The sequence below is a fragment of the Zosterops lateralis genome (assembly GCF_965231275.1).
Source record: "Zosterops lateralis genome assembly, chromosome: 1".
NCBI classification, from domain to species: domain Eukaryota; kingdom Metazoa; phylum Chordata; class Aves; order Passeriformes; family Zosteropidae; genus Zosterops; species Zosterops lateralis.
Genome location: NC_139762.1, coordinates 64,367,390 through 64,388,350, shown reverse-complemented (window position 1 = coordinate 64,388,350; position 20,961 = coordinate 64,367,390). Strand labels below are relative to the sequence as shown.

General features: G+C 39.8%; 1 protein-coding gene across 3 annotated transcripts; it reads right to left on the bottom strand.

Moving 5' to 3' along the window:
• Positions 1-1,936: 1,936 nt before the first annotated feature.
• On the bottom strand, positions 1,937-19,006 carry LOC310919844 (TBC1 domain family member 7-like). Of its 3 annotated transcripts, none has more exons than XM_083879411.1 (9): positions 18,877-19,006; positions 17,312-17,505; positions 16,743-16,866; positions 15,939-16,055; positions 13,079-13,266; positions 11,497-11,634; positions 9,775-9,920; positions 3,005-3,134; positions 1,937-2,201 (listed from the first exon to the last, which is right to left on the bottom strand). In XM_083879411.1, exons 3-9 carry the CDS (start codon positions 16,852-16,854, stop codon positions 2,115-2,117), a joined length of 918 nt encoding a protein of 305 aa, XP_083735537.1. In that variant the 5' UTR covers positions 16,855-16,866; positions 17,312-17,505; positions 18,877-19,006; the 3' UTR covers positions 1,937-2,114. The 3 variants fall into 3 exon arrangements, with proteins under 3 accessions (XP_083735537.1, XP_083735539.1, XP_083735538.1); XM_083879413.1 differs by having other exon boundaries at positions 13,148-13,266; XM_083879412.1 differs by having other exon boundaries at positions 15,975-16,055.
• Between the last annotated feature and the right edge of the window lie 1,955 nt (positions 19,007-20,961).

The window sequence follows — 20,961 nt, the reverse complement described above, 5'->3', positions numbered from 1 at the left end:
GAATTCAGGGCATCTTCTGCATCAACTGATTCCTTCATAAATCCTCGCTTAAGTTTGTGAATGGATCCATTATGAGACAAAAAAATGCCTCTCACCAGCAGTGAAGGAAGCATGGCATTAAACCATCATGCACTCTCCTGAGAGCTCCCCTTCTTCAGCATAGCACACAATAAATAATGACCTCTGCATTAAAGAAACATTCCTGATCCTTCTTGGTACACAGAACTGAAAAAGCTACACACAAACTTCAGCTGGACATTACAGTGGAGCAGCACTTGGGGATCCATCCCACATAAAATGGGATGTTTAAGTAAAATTGCTTTTGTTTATGTGGAAACAAAGTTTTTTTACTGTGAGGATGACCAAGTACAGGTTGCCCAAGGAGGTCTTAAGACTCTCCTTGGAGACAGTCAGAAGCCACATGGACATGCCTGGTCCTGGGCAACCAGAGGTCCCTGCAAACTTCAGCCTTTCTGTGGTTCTATAAAAGTTGATCTCTCTCTCCTGTGCAGCTCCAGGCCTGCCTTCTGATAGAGAAAGGCCTCTTTAAATTTAAAAAAAACTCCAAACTTCTGAAGCCTTCAATCAAATAGTAATTGGAGGAACACTCACTGGCAATCCTGGAAGCAGTAACACCGACTGGCATTTCTAATCCTGATTCAGTACACCTCCCTTCACAGAATATGAGTTATTGATTCCCTTTCAGGACTGAAACAGCTGAACACTTTTGGTATCATTGCTGCTTGTTTTTAAATGACCAAGTAATCTGCCGTGTAAAGGCCCCAGTAACACACCAGCACCTCTGGGGCTGTGTGAATTGGCTGTGCAGCCTGGGGGGAATTCTTCACACAGGGAATGTCTCAGACTACACCTGTGGCCATTATTTGAAACCCTTGTGCACTGCATGTTACAGAATGCAGGGCTGTTGTTAACAGAACTTGTGTCTTTCCTGTGCACCTTACCCAGCTCCTGTGCCTGCACTGGGAAAACAAACACCCACCCAAAGTGAACTCCATGGATTACACCACAGCACAGGCACGACAATGGATTCTAAGGCAGACACAAACACGCTTTTCCTGACCTGGCTAAACTTGGGCATTCCAGCAACACCAACAAGCATTTCAAGTCTGCACAACACCGAGTGCAAGCTAAACACACTCTCTCAAGTGCAATGAGCATCCTTGGCACTTGACACACTGAGCACCAATTTGAGTCAAATAACAGCTAAGCAACTTATTGTTATGTACAATTCCCTGGTCTATGCAGGAGGTAGAAATAGAATTTTACACTTTTACAAGAAAAAGATCAGTTCCCTAGCAAATCTCTATCTATGGCTAATCACTCTACTTTTACTTATATCATGAATTACATTTCTGCATTGAATTAATTTTGAAATCTAAACCAAACAAGAATCAAATTACAACAGCTTCAAGCCAAGCACTCAGCAGAGGCATTGGTTATTACTAGGCTGTAATTCTGAACTATATTGGCTCATGCCACTGATTTTCTCCATACCTGCACACTTCTTTAGAATATCTTCCATGAAGAACAAAGGAGATACAGCCACAGAGAGCTGCCTGACAGATAAAAAGAAAGTATTTTAAAACACTTCAGAAAAGGTTGTCACCCCTGATCATTGTGATGTCCTGTACCTCAGATTTGGGAAGCTTCGTTTATCAGAAATTTTGCAGTGTTAAAAAGAGTACAATTACATTTTTAGCAAAAGCATGCTTGTTCACCAGCCATCACTGAAACATTTTAAATTACAAGTAAATCTATTTACCTTGCTTCAAGAGTTAGGTTTTACTCCTACAAAAGCAAGAGACTACACTCTCCTCCTACACTGTGCAATGTGTAGGAGTGTTTACTCCTACACTGTGTAATCAAAATACTGTAGCTGGATGAACACTTCAGGCATCATCACCCCACCACTAAGTATCTTCATTCCATCTGTATTTATTGAAAAATATTTACATCTTTGTCACCATGCTTTAACAGCATCTTTACACAAAAGGGTTAATGAAGAACATCACACTAGGATGGGGGAAGGGTGGTAAAATATCTTTTCAAAAGTCTTTTTTTTCCCCCCAAGCTGTCACAAGTCAGGAGAGTTCTCAGACAGAGTGTGCCGGAGTCCCGCAGTGCATGCGCCACAGATCCACGGCTTTGCTGACAATGGCGTCCGTGTTGTCCTGAGGAATCTGCAAAAGATTGGGACAAGGTCCCTGCTCAGAGCACTCCACTTGGACTGCTTCATTCAAAATAAAGATTTTGAATTTCCAGTTCAGATTTTATCTCTTTATAAAAAAGAAAACAAAACTAGAATCCCATCTCCCTGTCCTCGCGTCCCACCATCCCTCAGTCCTGCACACACCATATTACATCCAGGTTTTGGACAAAAAGCTTTTATTTCCAAAATGCTGATAAGCAGCCAGGCATCTCACACTTCACACATCCCTGACACCAGGCATTACCCACACTGCCTATCCATGACCACAAACTGTATCTCCTAAAACTCACCTGGGTTACACTGGGACCCCACAGCCCTGCTGACACAGCTCCTTACAATTCAGGGTCAGGTTCATGATCCCACCCTCACATCAACAGAAAACACACCCTGAGTCTACAGATTTCCACTCAGGCAAGATGAAAAGAAAAGATGCCAGAAACCAACTCTTCTAAGAAGCCTCCAGAAAAATTAACCTAACGTGACCTGCACTTACTTTCACAGAAAAACCCTTTAGTATCACAAGGAATGTTAATTCTGTACATTCTGTACATTCATTCCCCAAGCCTAAAAATCACTTCATTCTATGGAAGCCTTAACTCCTGATAGAAGAAGTTATTATTCTCATTGCTGAGCATTCTCCCTTCACCTTGGTAATGCGACACTGTTCTCAGTAATGTAATAATATCGTTTGGTACATCTGCAGTAGGCAAGCAATTCAGGCTGAAACAGTTATAAGGTACAAAAGGTAATGCACAGCATAATTAGAGTACTTACATTTTCCAAAAACTGTGTGATCTTTTCTGCAGAATTCAGTGCTATTATCTTCATTTTAAAGGTTAATAATATCTCCAGAGCAACAAACACTAGAATCTTGCAGGATCCACTTATAACTTTGTCCCAAACTCTGCAAGAAAGTGAAAAGAAATCACTAAGTATTATTGCAATGTTTATCTGCTTATTTCTCTGCTAGAACAGTCTTTCTACAACCATCTCTATCCAGATTATTTTTCTGAAGAACAGCAATGCACTACTGAATTATTTGGGTCAGGATAAATAGAAGACATTTTATCAACTCCTCAATCTGTACAGAGCAGAGGGATGGCAAGCAGTAATTGGTGGTACTGATATGGTGTGCTGCTGTTTAGAAATTGAACTGTTTACAAGCTCAAGTACAAAAAGTAAATCTTGGCTTAATAGCCTGGACTGTAACAACCACTCTACTGGACTACACAGCTACCAGAGTGTGTGGTAAAGACAAGAATTTTTCCTAGTGTAAAAAAAAAAAATTAACTTCATTAGCATGCCTAATAAAGATGCTCTTCTAAAGAGTATCTAAAGATACTCTGCTAAAAATTCAAAGGGATGTAATACTGAACTACTACATCTCAAGCAGGTAAATATTCCAGGTCACTGCTGTATGAGATACAAATGTGACCTTATCATCAGGATATAGCCCATGATCTTTAAATTAGGCACAAGGAACAACTAATAATTCTTCCAAGCCATCCCACTGTGCACAAATAGCTAAGCACTCCTACCTCTCATGTGAAACCATACCTGGACCTCATAGTTTTATGAAAACCTGAAGACCTGGTGTCCAAAGGCTTCAGCAACAGAACTTGGATGAATATTAAAATGGATCATCACTACGAAAACAGCCTGCAACAATTTGAAATCATCCTTCATCCAGCAGCTCTCTCACAAGCCCAGCTCAAGAGACTTGGGATAAAAGATTACACAAAACAGTGTGAAACCATCTGTCAGATGGCAGCTTTTATGGGCTCACATTATTTTTAGTTCTTGAATTTTAAGAGCTGTGTCAGAAAGAGTTTCTGAGGATTACAGTTCTTGCTCCTTCTGGGCACTTGTTCAAAGTATTTCTCCTTCCAAATAAAAACATGGGGGAACAAAGATCACACACCATCCTCCCAAATTTCTGAATATAGTAACACCAACTGAAAAACATCTTCTGCAGTCCATCTACAAATTTGGATCTATGGGTGTGCTCCTTCCAGGGACAACTCAATTTTTGTATGACCTCTCTCTGAAGAATTTGCCCCTCAGCCCAGAATGCCAGGAGAGCACAATGCAGGCACGACACGAACTTTGACAGCTGAACTCAAGTGTAGGATCACACTTTTAGCCAAGCAATTAAGAGGGGAGAGCTCAGCCAACAGCCATTAAGATGATGAAGGGACTCCTATGAGGAAAGGTGAGAGAGCTTGGACTGCTCAGCCTGGAGAAGAGAGGGATCTGGGCAATCTCATCAATGTAAACAAGCACTGGAAGGGAGACCACAAAAAGGGTGAAGCCAGGCACTTTGCAGTCATGCCCAGTGAAAGGATCTGAGGCAACAGGCACAAACTCAGCCACAGAACTAGATTTTAACTTATAACAAAGAAAGGAGAAAAACAAATGTGTAAGATCCTCAGACTATTCTGAAAGTAGAAGGAAACAAAAAACCCGCATGGACAGATAGGAATAAAAGAAAAAGGCGCAGCCAATTTCTTTCTCCTTTGCAATTCAGTTTTAATTCCCTGTCTTGCTATCATTAAACAATTAGTATTGTCCCCACAGGGAAAGGAACAACACACAATACAAGATCAAAATCTTACTGCTTCATTTGTGGTTCAAGCATCCCAGGACAAATGATCACTGCAAATATTACTTGGTTGTTGAAGTCAGGTCTGGGAAGCTTTAAGCAAGGATATGAGAAAACTGAGACATCAGCTCTGTTCTATAGTGTACAGGTCACCCCTGTTTACTTCTACGTTTTCCTTCACAAACACATCTGTTTAGGACACAAGAAAAACTTCCCCATGTGTTTCATGTGCATCAGAACTGTAATTATGAGTGACAATTACAGAGAGTAGCAGATCTCAAAAAGAAGAAACAATTTTGAAAGCTCGTATTAAAGCTCATGTTAATTTGAAAGCCAACTTACTAATCCTATTATAAAATACCAAGTGTTCTTTCATTATTTTGCTTCCAATTCTTCTGACTTCAGTCTCCATAATTACATTAGGTTACATGCTATGCTCAGAACACTATTGTTTTCCTGCATTATTTAGTCTGATTCCAGAACAAATGTTCCAACAATGGCAAAACAGATGCAGTATCTAAATCACCAGTGTCTTAACAAATTTTGGAAGATGGTGCACAGAAAAGTGAGATGTCAGCACTAACCAGCTGTGTCTGCTGCAATATTTTTCCCTTAACACTTCCAGCTACTGTTATTCTCAGTACAATCTCACTAGTGACAGTAATCAGGAATGATTGTGCAATGTTGTGATCAAAAGTCAGCACCTTGTCTGTACCAGCAAAGCCAGGAACAACATAAACTGTCAAAAGTGGAAAAAAACCACAGCAGTTCCAAGGAAATGCATTTTCTGATGATCCTATTCCAATACAGCAATCTTTATAGATTGTGTATCTACTGATGGTAAAGGGTGTCCTGCGTTCACTTCTCTAATAGCAATCATTTAAGGTGAAGTTTACAGCTTCAGAGACTGCAACTTTTTACCTGTTCTTTGATACTCCTGGAGAGGGGGAGAGTATAAGAGAAACATCACGAAACTGCCTACAGGCCTACTCAGGAATGCAGAAAAAGAAACACATATTCTGAATTAAATTCACTATGTTTTGCGTGACTATCATCCTCTGTGAAGTGCAGCTGTTCAATTAAGCACAGGAACACTCTTGCAGGTGTTTCTTGAACAGTGAAGCAGTATTGACAACCAAAAGGCAAAATAAAAAGAAATAGGAAGCTATAAAGGCAAAGAGCATGCAAAGGATTATGCAGATGAAACCATTTACTTTTCACTGAGCTGCTTTTACAGACAAGATCCCACTCACTCTGTGTGCACCTGTGTGTGAAGGGATGCCATTCTCCAGGCACCCTCTGAGGCTCCTGCACCACTACAGTGCAATAACACACAAGAGGCATCACAGCACTGCTGCTCTTCTTTTTCTGATATATTACCATCAACCTCACAGCTTTTCCCTCCGCTGCAGGGTAAACACACTTGACCTTATTTCCTGGTTCTGGTCCTCCAGCCATGCAGGCAAGAGATATCTAAAAAGAACAAATGCCTTCTCTTTCTCCTCTGCCTGCACTGCTGGGTGTCCTTCCAGAGGTAACTGGGCATGGAGGGACACGATGAGGCTCACACAAATCTCACCCAGATCTATCATCATCTTGTGCCCATCCATTTGCAGATCTCAGCAGTTTCTCTGCAGTACAGCCCACATGTACATTCTTATGCCTTCCTGCTCCCCGGTAAAATTAAGGCATTTTCCATATCTCTGTTGTTTCTATTAACAAATTACTTACATTTTTACAACTACATGTAATTTATGCAGGACATGGAGATCACAAATGTAAAATGTAAAATGTAAAACTACTACCTCATATATTAATACATGAGGTAGTGCCAGTTTGAAAGTCAGAAGATTTCAGGAGAATGACCAAATACTTTGCCAGCAGCAGGTCACTAGAGACTAATAACCCAACACCACCCAGCCCATGCCAAGCCTTCAGTGCAGAGCACAAACAACATCAGGCAGGGCCTGAGATGTGAGTGGCATCATTAGGCTGTAAAAAATGCCTGGCTCATTCACAATTACAACTGCAAAGCTGCACTGCTTCTGCTGGATCAGCTGGGCTGACAGTGCCAGATTAAACTGGCAGCCAAAGTGCCATTTTGCCTGGAGCCACAAACAGGACCCCAAGGTTTAAGAGCAGGGATCTCCAGCTGAGGGCCCTCACAGCACCACTGGAAAGCTTCCCACACATGGGCTCACCAAACAGAGGAGCAGATCAGCTGCTGCACAAATCAAACAAACAGGGCAATGGTGAGTATGAAAACAAAGGTGTGATCCAGTTCTCTCCCCATCTCAGAGACAAGTACACCTTTCTGTACCTCTCAAACTTCTGCTACAGGCTGGTTCATATTCCAGGAAGCACCCTGTCTATATTCCAGGTGGGATACAAGTTTTTGAAATGGCCATTCTGTTCCTCCCTTTTACCAATGGGACACCTTTAAGAAGTTCGTTAAGAAGCTCATTACATAACATGCCAAGTGTATTAGACACTGCATAAGCTCAAAGCAAAAGTTTCCACATTAAACTGTCTGTATGTATTTTCCAAACCCACTTAAATTAAACTGATGCATCCATTTTATCTGTGGTGTAATTTTAAGTGTGCTATAAAACAGTATTTATACTGAGTGTCTGTCAATGCCTGTCAGGCACTTATATTGTGCACCTTCATCTCACCATTACCAGGTAAAATTTCTGCACAGCATGTACAAGTCTTGTACACCTTAGAGAAAAGCAAACAAACAAAACCATGAAATTTCGATTTATCTGCTTAGCAGAGAAGACTACAGTTCATAGAAAGCAAGCAGCCTCTCCTCTCTAAGAAATGCAGTGCTAAATCATAAGTGGAAATAAATCATGAAAGACTGTGTTCAGATAATCTCTCACTTGACAAGAAAGTAAGTAAAATTCACAGAACTGGAGACCTTCAAACCTTGCAGTTTCAACACTGACATTTGGATGCATTTCAGATAAGCACTGGGGCTTCTAGATCCTAATCCAAAATGAATTTTCAAGCATTAATTAAGTTCATCTGTCACATACTACCCATGTCACATACTACCCATGAAGTATGTTATTTCCTCAGTGAATAAAGCCGTTATGACTACAACTGAATAATTCACAAACCTGAACTGCCAAGAAAAAGTGCACTTTCATCATGTTCCCACAAGAACTGTTGGGAAAAGGGATTGCTCTGCCATCAGAACACTGTAGCAACACTGAAATTTGTTTTTACTCCAGAGTGATAAAAAAAGCCAGTATTTTGACCTTTTCCAGGAGGAAGAAAAGCATTAAAAAATTCCAGGCAATCAAATTTTCAGTAAGGTAAAACAGTATATGGGAATGTTAAAGATACATATTGATTAGACAAAATATTTCATATAAATAAAACTGATTCAAAATGATAGACACTTGAAACCAAATATTCTGGCAAGATAAAACATGAAATCAAAAATCTTCATCTAGATTTTTCCTTTTACACCATCAGGATGACACAGCTCCATTAAATTTTCAATTTTCAACAGAAATTTAAAAAAAAACAAAACATTCATCTTCCAAGAGCAAATCTGCTCTTATACAAATTCCTCTCTCAGCTCTTGTCCACAGCCATAAGACCAAGTAGCAAAATTGAATCACACGAGTTCTCAGCTGTAGCAAACATCCTATACTATGCATGCTTACATAATTTCTGCAGTCACAGAAGTAGTAAAAGCTTTCAACCACCACATCACACACAAACACTAAGCAGACAAGACTATTTTGGAGCCTTATAGGTGTTTTGATGAGAAGAACTTGCTATGTAACAATTATCATGTTGCACCTAAAGTCTCAATCCTTCACAAAATGTTTTTTTTTCTCTCAAACATAATCCTTGGCAACAATAAAGCCTACAGAACCTCAAAGACCATGGTCCAACAAGAGCAGAGCACATATTTCTAATTTTACAGCTTGTTCCCTAAAATCTTCTTATTCTTTTAAGGGTAAATAAAACATTTTTTAGAAGAGCCATTTTCCACTTTCCTCCATGGAACATGAAGTCCCAGATAAACAAACAATGCATTCACTATTCAGATTATGACCAACTTTACCACCAAAAAAACATTTTCTACTAAGCAATTTACAAAGCACTGTTTCCATGCTAGGTTCCTATTCCAGCCACTGATGTCCTGTGATTCCCTCAAAGTAAAACTTCCCTTGAACATTGTTACTTCTCAAAGTTTTCAGACAGCTGAAAATGACACCACTGTTTTCTCTGTGCCACATCCTGTTCAGCTCTCAGCAATTCTTACTAATGCAGAAAGATGTTTCTGTACACTGAGCTTGAATTTCCTGCTCTCCAAGAGTTCTCGGGCAGCAGAATTAGAGAAATCATACAAGCTTCATTTCAAAAGCCCTCCAGTGAAGTGTCATGCACAACAATTTTTCCCTTTTAAAAGCTCAACAACCTATTTCTAACTGTAGAATTCTGATATAATCCACTGTTTTAGTAACTTTGTAATATTCAACTTGCCCTAGAACTTTTTAAAATAAACATTCTGTCATGGTTTAACCCCAGCCAGCAACTGAGCAGCAAACAACCACTCACTACCTCCACCAGTGGGATGGGGCTAAAACTGGAAGGGTAGAAATAAGAAACAAATTTGTGGGTGGAGAGAAACTTTTGTAATTAAAAAGAAGTAATAATTTCCAAAAAATTGTAAGGAAGAGAAGAAAAACTTAACAAAGAGAGAAAAATAAAACCTGAGACAAGTGATGCAACTGGGAACAGTTGCCCAGCTCCCCAACTGATGGCCAGCAAGTTCCCAAGCAAGTGCTCCCACCTGCCAACCTCCTCCTCAGTTTAATTGCTGAGTATAGAAAGCTCTTTGCCCACCAGTGATGACAGAATGCTGAAATTGCTATGCAGTTACAAACAGGGAGGGGAGAGGGAGAGGAGAACTTGCCTCTGTAAACTGGACTCAGGTAAACATCCTGCAAAACACTTTTTAAACCAAAGGTCGTAGGGGAGTTTGCTCATTGCAGCACATGCCTTCAGATGCATCAGTAGTCTGTTATCTTCAATGTTCAAATACTGCTCCAGAATTTTTGGCTGAGAAAGAATTAGAAAATTTTAGGTAACTCACATCAGAATACCTTCATAGCTAATGCACACTGTAAGACAAGCACTGTCTTAAAAATTCAACTGGTGCAAAATAACATATTAAAATAATGTACCTTTATTGTTTTCATTGTTCCAAAAGGCTGTTACTGACTTTTGCAATTAACTAATTATGTACTTAAGCAACCTCAGCTTCCTTAAATTGCTGACCACTAGCAGAACTTCCAAGATATGCAGTATTCCCTAGTGCAAGGTGCTGTTTCAGAGCTTAAGGCGATGCAGAGATTAAACGTGCCCTAATTACTGCTCCCTTCACAAGTAAAATTGAGCTTCATTCACTTCAAACCTAATCGCCTTAGCACACATCAAAAAAAATCTACACACAATTCAGCAAAACCCAAAAAATCAATTCTGAGAGCAAATCCCTGTGCAACCCATTAAAAGCTGGACATTGATTTGTTGTTTAAAAACCGTAAGTATTTAAGGCATAAACCTGTGGATAATTTTTTCATCTTGTTTAAATTTTAATGTAACACAATACACATTTTCACAAATTCTTCACTACCTTTATGCTTTATCATAGTTAGGCAAACTGCTAAGGATTTCAGCTGTCAAAGGCAGAGAACACTTCCTTTGCCCTACTGAGTCTTGGTACACTGTATTACAAAAAAAAAAAAAATTATGGAGGGAGACACTTGGCACTCTTTACATCGTACAAACACACACTTTAAAAATATTCCTTTCTCCTTTGAACTGGTAGAGTTGAATGTATCACCCAGAGAAACAGGAGGTAGGTTAAAAAATTACTTTTTAGTTCCAAAAGAACTAACAAGGTAAGGCCAGGCATAATTTTCCACAGCAAATTTCTATTCAGCAATTGCTGCAGCACATGTACTTGATACTTCTACCTCAGAGGATATTGTTAACAAAAAGCCCCTTATCTGTTAAGGCTATTTGATGAATTACAAGAGCTTTCATAATTTTGATAAGTACACATTACAATTTAATTTTATAAATCAGTTAAGACAGAAATTCAAAATGAATATTCTATGACAGAGTTTAAATGATCAGTGCTAAAACTACTCCACTTTTTCTTATAACTTGATTTGCAACATACTGTTTTTCTGAAGACAGAGTACTCTGCTCCATTTATAAAGCAAAACTGTGCTTTGTCTGTCATCCAATGAGCAGCATATGAATGCCAGAGATGCAGCCTAAAAAGTAGCAGACATATATCAAGATGTTCTTCACTTTCGACATTTTCAATTGTTTAAAGAAAATTGTTAAGTGACTAATTTGTAAGACATATAATTTAACTAATTACAATATAACCTTTAGACAAAAAAAGGTAATTTAAAATTACCACGTAGCAAACAAAAACAACTTTAATGTTACATTAGACAGGGCAGGACAATCTCAATGCAGAAAGCACTCCTCCTCTATTCTCAAAATAGCTGGTGGAACAGAATCCAAGGGTGTCACTTCTGATGCTCCAGTTGTCTCCCTATATTAATGCTTTCCATGACTGCTTCTCCTTGCAAAAAGAGAAATAATTATTTTCCCTTACCAGTTGCTGTAATGAATCTTTGTGCTTGCTGTTCAGCTGATTCACAAAGCAACTGACAAGCCAATAGCATTCTATAGGATCCTCCACCATTTCCTCCATTGCTTTAGCAATAGCAAGAAACACTTCATCTTCAGGTTCCTAAAACAAAGAGAAACAAAGTGAACTACACAGAAGTATTGGCCTGTTCTGATTTAAATTCTTATATTCATTTTCTCTGCTATTTGGGGAAAAAAAACAGGAATCAACGTACACAAAGAGCTGTTCTAACATTCCTAAACAAGACATCACGCAGCAGCTGCACGGTAATGACAGATATCTATTAAAACAGAGCAAGTAACACTTGTCTTGCTTTTAAAACCAAAATATTCTTCGGTGTATAGAGAGACTTAAATACTACTGGGCTATGTCTCTGCCACACAGTCTACTGCAATACACACATATCCCTACTTGAACTCTCTGCAATCGGATGCACAAAACACTCAGCAAACTTCCTTTTGTTACTCAAACATTTCAAAATGCTTAGATCAAGCTAACATCTCTATCTCTCTCTGCCTCGATAATAAAACATCTGCATTACTATCAAGAGTAACCTCTCATATGTTTTAAAGGACAGTAATTGCTCTAGAAGGGAGGAATTTTCAGCCCATGCATCACATTCATATCAAGGAAATTTTTCTACTGGAAATTTGCAGGGTAGGATGGCCACAGTCCCAGGAAATGTTAAGGGTATGAAAATATTCCCCTCCTCTGACAAGAGAATGCTGCAGGTAATCCTCTAAATTCTAAAGTTCTGAATATTACTGAATTTTCCATATTAACTTTTTTTATTTTGAGTTTTTGTTTAAGTACTTATGCCAAAATTTGTGATTACAGATGAAAGATTACAAATTAAGCTGGGCTAAAGTGAGCACAAATAAATTAATTACAGGATGAAATCCACTAAGAAAGTTCCGTGGCTCCTTTCATCATCTCCTACTTTATGGAGAAAAGAAAGAATCACACATTGGTTTTATCCTCACACCAATTACCATCACAACACGGACTTGTTCAACCACATGGGTGTACACTGTGAAAGCAGAATATGGGCATTACCTGGCAGAAGCCCAGGTCAGCTCAGACTAAGAAAAAAAGGAGGACAGTACACTAAATCTAGATTTAAAAACAAATAATTTAAATATTTGATGCAACCTGCATTAAATCACTGCTTGTACAGGCTCTGAATTACCCTTGTTCCAGGACATGTAAGAACCTATGAGCTCCAATGAGATGATGTCATTTTCATTTCAGAGCTATAAAGAAACTGAAGTGCCCTGGAGTACAAAAGGCTTGAAACCTAGCAGGCAAAATGCACAAAAGAGATTTTAAAGCATAAAATCTTACATAAGTACTTAGGGGAAGGAAAAGAGAAAAGCACTTTGACTAAAACTCCTTATTTTATACTAGCACTTCTCTGTTTTCCATTCACTTTACTTGCTCTATCTAGAGCATTTGTGGGGTGAGTTGCAGGTCAGTTTCTCACTGGTTTATAGTTTCAACTTCAATAAAGTACTGTATTTAAAAGACTGTCCAAATTGCCACTGACCAATGGAAAAGCCACATTCCGAGGCAATTTTCCTGATTCCAGCTGATGTATGCGGAGAAAAACATCGACCTGTGGGGTGGAATCATTGATAAACCGAATGACGCGCAGGGCATGGTGAACATCCCAGTACTGCTCCTGCCGGTACTTCATCACCAGAGCATGAGATTCGTGGTGAGGAGGAATAATTCCTGAAGAAAAATGAAAAAACAAATTAAAATTTAAAAGAAAAAACATAAACAGTTGTAAGGAGTTCTACTTGTTACTTTTTATACTTCTCTAGTTTTCAGTACAGTACTAGCTGTATATTTGTGCCCAGCTTCCATTTATTTTGAAAACAAGGTCAGTGTAGAATGATTTTTATATACATTAGCTATCAATTTTCCCAAATTCTATACTATTCTCTGAGATGACAGAGAATATGCAATTAACTAATGCAAAGATACTGCAATATTTACTACTTTACTGCCAGAAAAGTCTTTACTCTCTGTATCAGAGATTAATTCTCCCTAAAATGACATTCAAAAATCAAAATCAATCAGCTGAATCGATTAAAGATTAAAACTTAAGAATGCCACTTGTAAGGTAATATCTGTTATTTTCTTAGCGCAACACAAATATCTTTTCCAGTTTCCTGGGTGGAAAAAAAATTAAAAGTATCTAAGTAGAAAGGCAAAGAAAATTACACAGCACCTCCAGAAGAGATACTTGCCATTTCACTCAATCCTTCCCCTTACTCAAGACTCAGTCTTGTCACGCACTGATGTTCACAACAAAACTGTCACAGACTTCAACAGAAATAAAACCCTACATACACCTAGGAAAAAAAATGCCATTTCCCTATCACTAGTGGAGCAGAATTTTTCCTAGTGTAGAAACCCATGAGAACAAAGTATTCTTCAGAAGTCAGTTCTGAAACAAACTACCTGCTCCTTTTACCTTTAATTTAAAGAAAAAACATATTCCTGCCATGTGTTAAACCATAAAATGGCTGAGTTGAGGAACAAGCACATCAGACAGAAAATTACTTTTTCTTTTCCAGCTGCAAACCTGTCTGCATTTCAAAATCTGGAAGAAAGCAAGACATTTTTCAGGATATGCCAAAAGAGAGTCAACATCATAACTGTATGTACATACTGCCAACTGCTCTCCTCAAACACAGAGGACAACCTTAGGCAGGCAAAACAAAGCTGATATAACAGAGGGGTGCCTGGAAACCATCACAAGTCATCCTTGAACAGGAAGGTGAGGGAGGCATTGCTGACACACCGTATCACCTGGGACATCAGCAAGCCTTGGTACATGTCTGAGAGAGTTTTGCTGACAGGACAGACTTCCTTTTCTTAAATTATTAACATTATTTAGAGGTCACGTAACACCTCCCATGAGAAACGGACTGGGCTGTTGTTCCAACCATTTAGGGAAAGATATTTTGCACTGTCCTTCTCCATACTGGTTTTTCTAACAACTGTTAACACTGAAATGCAGCATAAGAAAAGTCCCTGAACCTCTGTTCACTCAGAGAATGTCATAGAAAGACAGTATGAATACTTGATATCATGGAATATCACGAGTTTGAAGGGAAGGACCACTGAGTCCCCCTCCTGGCCCTGCACAAGACCACTCCAAAAATCACACCATGTGCCTGAGAGCTGAGTTCTTGAACTGTCAGGCTTGGTGCTGTGACCACGTGCCTGGGGAGCCTGTTCAGGTGCCCAACCACCCTCTGGGTGAAGAACCTTTTTCTGATAGCAAACCTGACACAACTTCATGCTGTGAAATGAATCACTCTGGGTTTAAAAAACACGTAATACTTTTAAGAACCAATATAATTTTCCATGCAGTTGACTCAGAAGGTGTTTTGTGTTATCATATGATTCACAGATCCTTTATCTAGAACAGCCCAAGACATGGCTCTGCAGTGGCTGAAGGATTCTGTACTGAGTTGCTTGTCCAAAATCCCTATGCTATATTCCCCACTACTAATATTTTAAAGGATGCTGACTACTTCACTAGTGCCCAGGGTACAATAATCTTTATAATGACAGAGCCTTTTATCAAGCAGGACTACTCTAAGTTCAAGTTCTGTAATTAGATCTTGCCCCTCTGTGCACTATTCATTTACTACCTTTGCCAAAAAAAAAAAAAAAAAAAGCTTACAAGTCCACATAATCAGGAACATGAATTTTCAAAATGTAAAAAATTGGAGGGAGAAAAAATGAATTAAAAAATTAAGATGTTTTAAACCCCTCCTGTCTGCAAGTGGGCATTATCTTGCATCTAGTCCACCAATATACTCGACCGGTTAGTGCAAAGTTATTAGCACTTTTTAATTAGTCATCTCACTAATGCACTTCTGGGAAAATACAATCTATTTATGGTTTTTTAAGTTTCTGGGGATACCATTAAATTTTCTTCAGCCTTGTATCTTCTTCAATGGCAAATACAATTCAAAGCCAGAAGCAAAACCATAAGAAATCAGTATCCTGCAGAACACAAAGCTTCTCTTTAGAATAAATATGCATCCCACACTTCACCTGGTTTAAAATTAATCACAATTTTACTTCAACTTAATTGTCTGTTATTTCAGGAGCACAACTGAGTATCAGATATCAATGACTTACATCCTTACATTTCAAACCCATTTCTTAAATGTACTTGGACAGTATTACAAAGTTAAATATAGAAACACATTTTCCAAGGCACATTTCAGCAAAGTTCTCTGAAACTTGTTTTATAATTGCCATTATGCATCTGAGGTGGATACAAAAGCAGGCTAAATATGTATCAGTAGGCAAGGTAGTACAAAATAATCCATGCCATTACTTCTTTAAACACATTAAAAAAAAAAAAAAAATTGCACCTTCCTGCATTCTATATTCCATGTTATACTCCATACCTAGAAGCACTTTCCACACCAGTATACGATACATGGATGGAAGAGGAAACCTTTGACTGAATGTGCAAAGCTTCTCAATATCTGTAAAAAAATAAATTAAAAAAAAAAAATCAGGACAAATTTAAACATGGTTATATAAAAAGGTTTGCATCTCTGACCCATCTCTAAGTATGACAAACTTTAGCTGCAGATGGAAATTCCATATTTCATCACATATTATCAACATATCAATATAAAATGCTTTCACTGCTTTCATGTTGGCCTGACATGCAGTAAAACTACTCCAGGTTTCATCAGGAGGAAACTGGACCATTTTTACAGGCATTTTGTAAAGCATGTCACTGTCAAAACAATTAAGGCCTTTTTTAAAGGGATAACATTTATCTTTCTGTTCTGTCAGAGATGTGGCATTCCTCAGGGACCAACAGCAATAACATCTTCATTGCTTTGAAGTTAGATGGAATTGACAGCAGGAGATGATGCATTCCCAGAATAAAATTACTTTCCCTAAAAATCTTTCCATTTCTTGGGCACAGAGAATGAGAGAGGGAAAAAAGAAGAAACAAGCAAGCTGAAAAACCTTTAATGGAATTAAAATCAGATTTCCAGATCTGTGAAGATCAAAGGGCTGCTAGCACTAACTGAGGGATTATTGGTAAAAGATGCAAAACTTAAATAAGGATTAAGCACAGCAGGTAAATATTTTCTATAACTCCCTTCCCAGTCCTTCATCACCAATAAATGGAGCAAACAGTGAAATCCACTTGCCCAAACGGTCATCCTTTAACAGAATTTCCAGAGACTTCTTTTCTTCAACTCCACGAAATCCCACTTTTTCATAATACACTGAGCGGAAGTTCCTCTGGGAGTCATCAGCCATGACTGATCCCTCCTGGAGAGACAATGAATTCCTCTGAAGACTTACAAGAATTCATTCCTGTTGCTTTAAGGTCAAGTCATTTTGCACACTGATATAAGTTTACTGCCTACATCACTACAGTATTAATAAACCCTACAAATTATTAAAATCTTCCAAGATATTTTTTTTGTCACATACTAACACAAACAATTATAAACATAATTTATTCTAAATAAGGTCTAAAGATACCAACTTTACAAACAAAATTCAGGCATTTAAAAAAATTATTCACATAGCAATTTATGCTAATTTTCAAGAAGTTTGGGTTTTTTTTTAATTGCTGGAGAAACACTGAAGTATTTTATGCCAAACCCTGTACTTCAAAACCAATATAAAAAATGCAGTTACAAGTCTGACAAAATTCTACTCAGGTAGAACTATTGCCCAGGCAAGTAAAATCATTAGGTTTATTACTCACCAGCCAAGGTAATCAGAAGAAAGGACAAGCCAGTGCTGGCCTCAGTGGCACAGGGGTGACAGGGAACAATAAGGCTGGGTGTGCAGGTTTGTTCTTAAGTTGCAGATATGAATTAAATGTTCATGTTGTTACCAGCTGCTGTAACAGCCACAGCCTTGTTATTCCAGCACTAAAACCAAACAAATGTCTCATCCCTGCAGTGGAAACAAAGGTAAATTCCAGTGAGTGCTCTGTGTATCATAAGAACTGTAAATGACATTTCAATTCAGATCAACCCTCTAACTATCAATTCTCTCTCCTCTGCAGGCTTGCAAATATGAGAAAGTTCTCTTTCCTAACTCAAAGGACTAAGGAACAATCTTAACTTTTACATCCAGTGGCAGCAGCAAAAGCTGGAGAAAAATAATTTATTTTGACTAAAGAGCAATGAATGATGCACTGAGAAGCTTTTATAGTTAAATTCTTCCTTTCCTTGCAGAACCAAAGTACACATCAGGAGCAAAGCACTTACAGATATAAACAAAGGCCACAATTTTATAGAGAGTGCACACATTTGAATTTGTATATCCAGCAGGCCTATTTGTGTTTCAAATTATGTCTGTTTTTAGTGTTTTGTAGGATCAGGGCCAAGATCAGACAGCAAAACACAAACCAGCAAACGACTGAATTAGTGCTCTCTGAGATAGGCCAAATATTATTTCAAAACCAGAGAAAAAAGAAATAAATATTACTTGCAACACATTCCAGTCCTGCACTGTCCTTATGAAAATGACTGTGATACTCATTTAAGGGTCCACTGATCAGAGGGTTCACTGTTTACACTGCAGCCGTGTCTAAAAGCAGTCTTAAGATTGACAGGCACTGAACTACTTTTGAAAATTATCAGATTTTCAATTACATTTCAAATTTTTAAAATTTACATTTTAAATTTTTTAATCCACTTACTGGATTTAGTAAGTGTTATTTAGAAAAAATAATAATAACAAAAATAAAATAAAATAAAATAAAATAAAATAAAATAAAATAAAATAAAATAAAACACCACCGAAGTCTGGCCCATACCACTTGTGGAAAGATAACAGGAGAGACACAGAACAAGAACATTAAACATAATTTGAAAAATAACAGCATGACCTATTAATCAGGAATACTACTTTAATAATTTTAAACTAGCACTATAACAGCAGTACATTTTATTTACTCGGTGGTAAAAGGAAGAAGACAGTTTATTTCCTGCTTCACAACTCAGGATTTGTATTTTCACGTTACACAAACGACCAATACTCCAATCTTTACACCCGTCTTCAATAAACTGGAAACAGAAGGGGGGAAAACAAATCCTTAGCCAGCTCATTGGCAGTGTGCTGTACAGGAGTGTGCAATTAACTCGTCCTATCCCCAGTTACAGCATTTTCGGCCTCAGTAGCGGTTTTCACGGGATCATTAAGTGTCGCTCCAGTGAAGCGGCAGCACAAGGCCCGGGGTGCGGCGCCACCGCGCTCTGCCCCCGCCGAGCCCCCTTCCCTCGCAGGCCCTGCCGGAGGCTCCCCCCCACCCGGCCGTACCTCGGGGCTCAATTCCCGGCCTCCGTCACAGTCCCAGAGGAAAACAAGGGCACGTTTGGGCACGGAATCAACGCACCCCGGCACTGGGGCCGGGCCGGGCTCCCCCCGCCGCCCCCGGCTCCTCGGGCAGCGGCCCCAGCGCGGCGCATGCGCGGGCCCGGCCCACTCTGAGGCGGGCGGGGCGCTGGGGCGGCCGGGCTGGGGACGCTGAGGGGCGGCTGCTTCTCTTGTGGGCTTTCCACAGGCTCTCGGGGCCACCTGCTTCATCCCCCATCCCGCCTGTGCTCCCCTCAGCTCAATCCCTCTGCCCTCAGAGCGCATCCCTCCCTCAGAGCCGGCCCGCATGGCGCGCTGGGGGCTGCCCCGCCTTGTTTGCTGTGATGGGCGTGCTCGGCGCTTTGCCCCCTCCGCGGGGATTCCTGCGGGCGCGTTGCTTCCAGAGACCTCTGGGAAGCGAAGTGTATTTCGCAAAACCAAGATTTGCTTAGGCGTGTGTGATCAAAATACTCCACCCCTCGAAACAGAATAAAGGACCTACGTCGCGCTGCTGAAAGTTCAAAAATCAACCTGTGTTCCCAAAATTGTAGGATCAAACTAGTCGTGTGATTGTGATTTGGGGTTAGGGCTGTTTTGTAGTTGTTGATGTTTGTCTCTGGGGCCTTGCCAGCCCCTCTGGGGGATTGCAGGGGCCGGGCAGCCGGAGCCGAGTCTTCAGCTTGTGGTCCCTTCCTTTCCAGGAGCAGAAACTTGAACGAGGCCATCAGCGCCTGAGTTAACTGCGGCAAGACTGAAGTGCCAGAATCACAGAGTCAGGTTGGAAAAGACCTTTGAGATCATCGAGTCCAACCTTTGACCAAACACCACCTTGTCAGCCAGCCCAGAGTGCCAAGGTCAGCCTTTCCTTAAACACTCCAGGGACAGTGGCTCCACCACCTCCCTGGGCAGCCCATTCCAATGTTTGGACACCCTTTCTGTGCAGAAATTCTTCCTCATGTCCAGCCTGAAACTCTGGAGAGGAGGCTGACCCCCACCTGGGCACACCCTCCTTCCAGGCAGTTGTAGAGAGCGATAAGGTCCCCCCTGAGCCTTCTTTTCTCCAGGCTAAACACTCCCGGCTCCTCAGTCACTCCTCATTGGACTTGTGCTCCAGACCCTTTCCCAGCTCCATTGTCCTTCTCTGGACCTACTCCAGCACCTCAGCATCATTCTTCCAGGGAGGGTCCCAAACTGGGCTCAGCACTCGAGCTGTGGCCTCCCCAGTGCCAGAGAGGGAAGACAAGGCAGTGCTGAGGTTATGGGGCCTATTTCCAAACGCACAGAACATCCCATTATTTAAATCTTGCCCCACACTTTTGAAGTAGCCATGGAGAAGGCACACTTTTGCAGAATGGGGAAGGCTTTTGTCAAACCCAGCTCACACAGGAGTGTGGTTTTTGTTGGCTCAGTAAAAGTCCCAGCAAATCTTGAAATAATTCCGTTCAGCAGCAGGTGGCAGGCTGGTTCCATTTATGGTCATTTGGGGCTTCTCGACTCAAATACATCTTTTATCGATAAATGGCACTTGTCTCGGGATGAGAGCTGTTCGGTGGTGTTGGGAGCTAACCAGCATCACACGGTTCAGGAAACACCTACTGAAATTAAACCTCGTGTAATTTTCAGTCATTGATTTCTGGCCTTGTCAAGATGTAGTACATAGCTATAGTGGTGCTCTGAAGAAGCCTGAAGCTAACACAATTTATTTTAGCACTAATTCTTAGTACAGGAGATGTATAGAATGTTATCATAATGGTGTGTCATTGCTAAAAATGCCTAAACAAAATTAGGTTCCGAAAGATTTAGCTGCATAAAAATACAGCATAAAATCAACACCTGTCCTGAAAAACAATAAAATTAATGTTCTTCCCATAGTAAAGTTTCTAAACCCTATATAGAGAAAGCTTTTTATACACAGAGATTTTCTTAATGAAGTGGTAGAATCACAGTCATTTGCTTAATGGTACCAGTTTCTAACATAATAGGTTATAGTGAGATCAGTTGTAAATATTACCTAAATATTTTGGTCTATGGGAAGTGAATTAAGGAATT

Bases quoted from the DNA above. Each gene is read 5' to 3' on its own strand.
- LOC310919844 (XM_083879411.1), bottom strand. From the start codon at position 16,854: ATGGCTGATGACTCCCAGAGGAACTTCCGCTCAGTGTATTATGAAAAA. The intron at 16,056-16,742 runs GCAAGTGGATTT...ATTTTTTTACAG, and splicing joins GTTAAAGGATGACCGTTTGG to ATATTGAGAAGCTTTGCACA. The intron at 13,267-15,938 runs GTGCAATTTTTT...ATTTTTCTTCAG, and splicing joins GGAATATAGAATGCAGGAAG to GAATTATTCCTCCTCACCAC.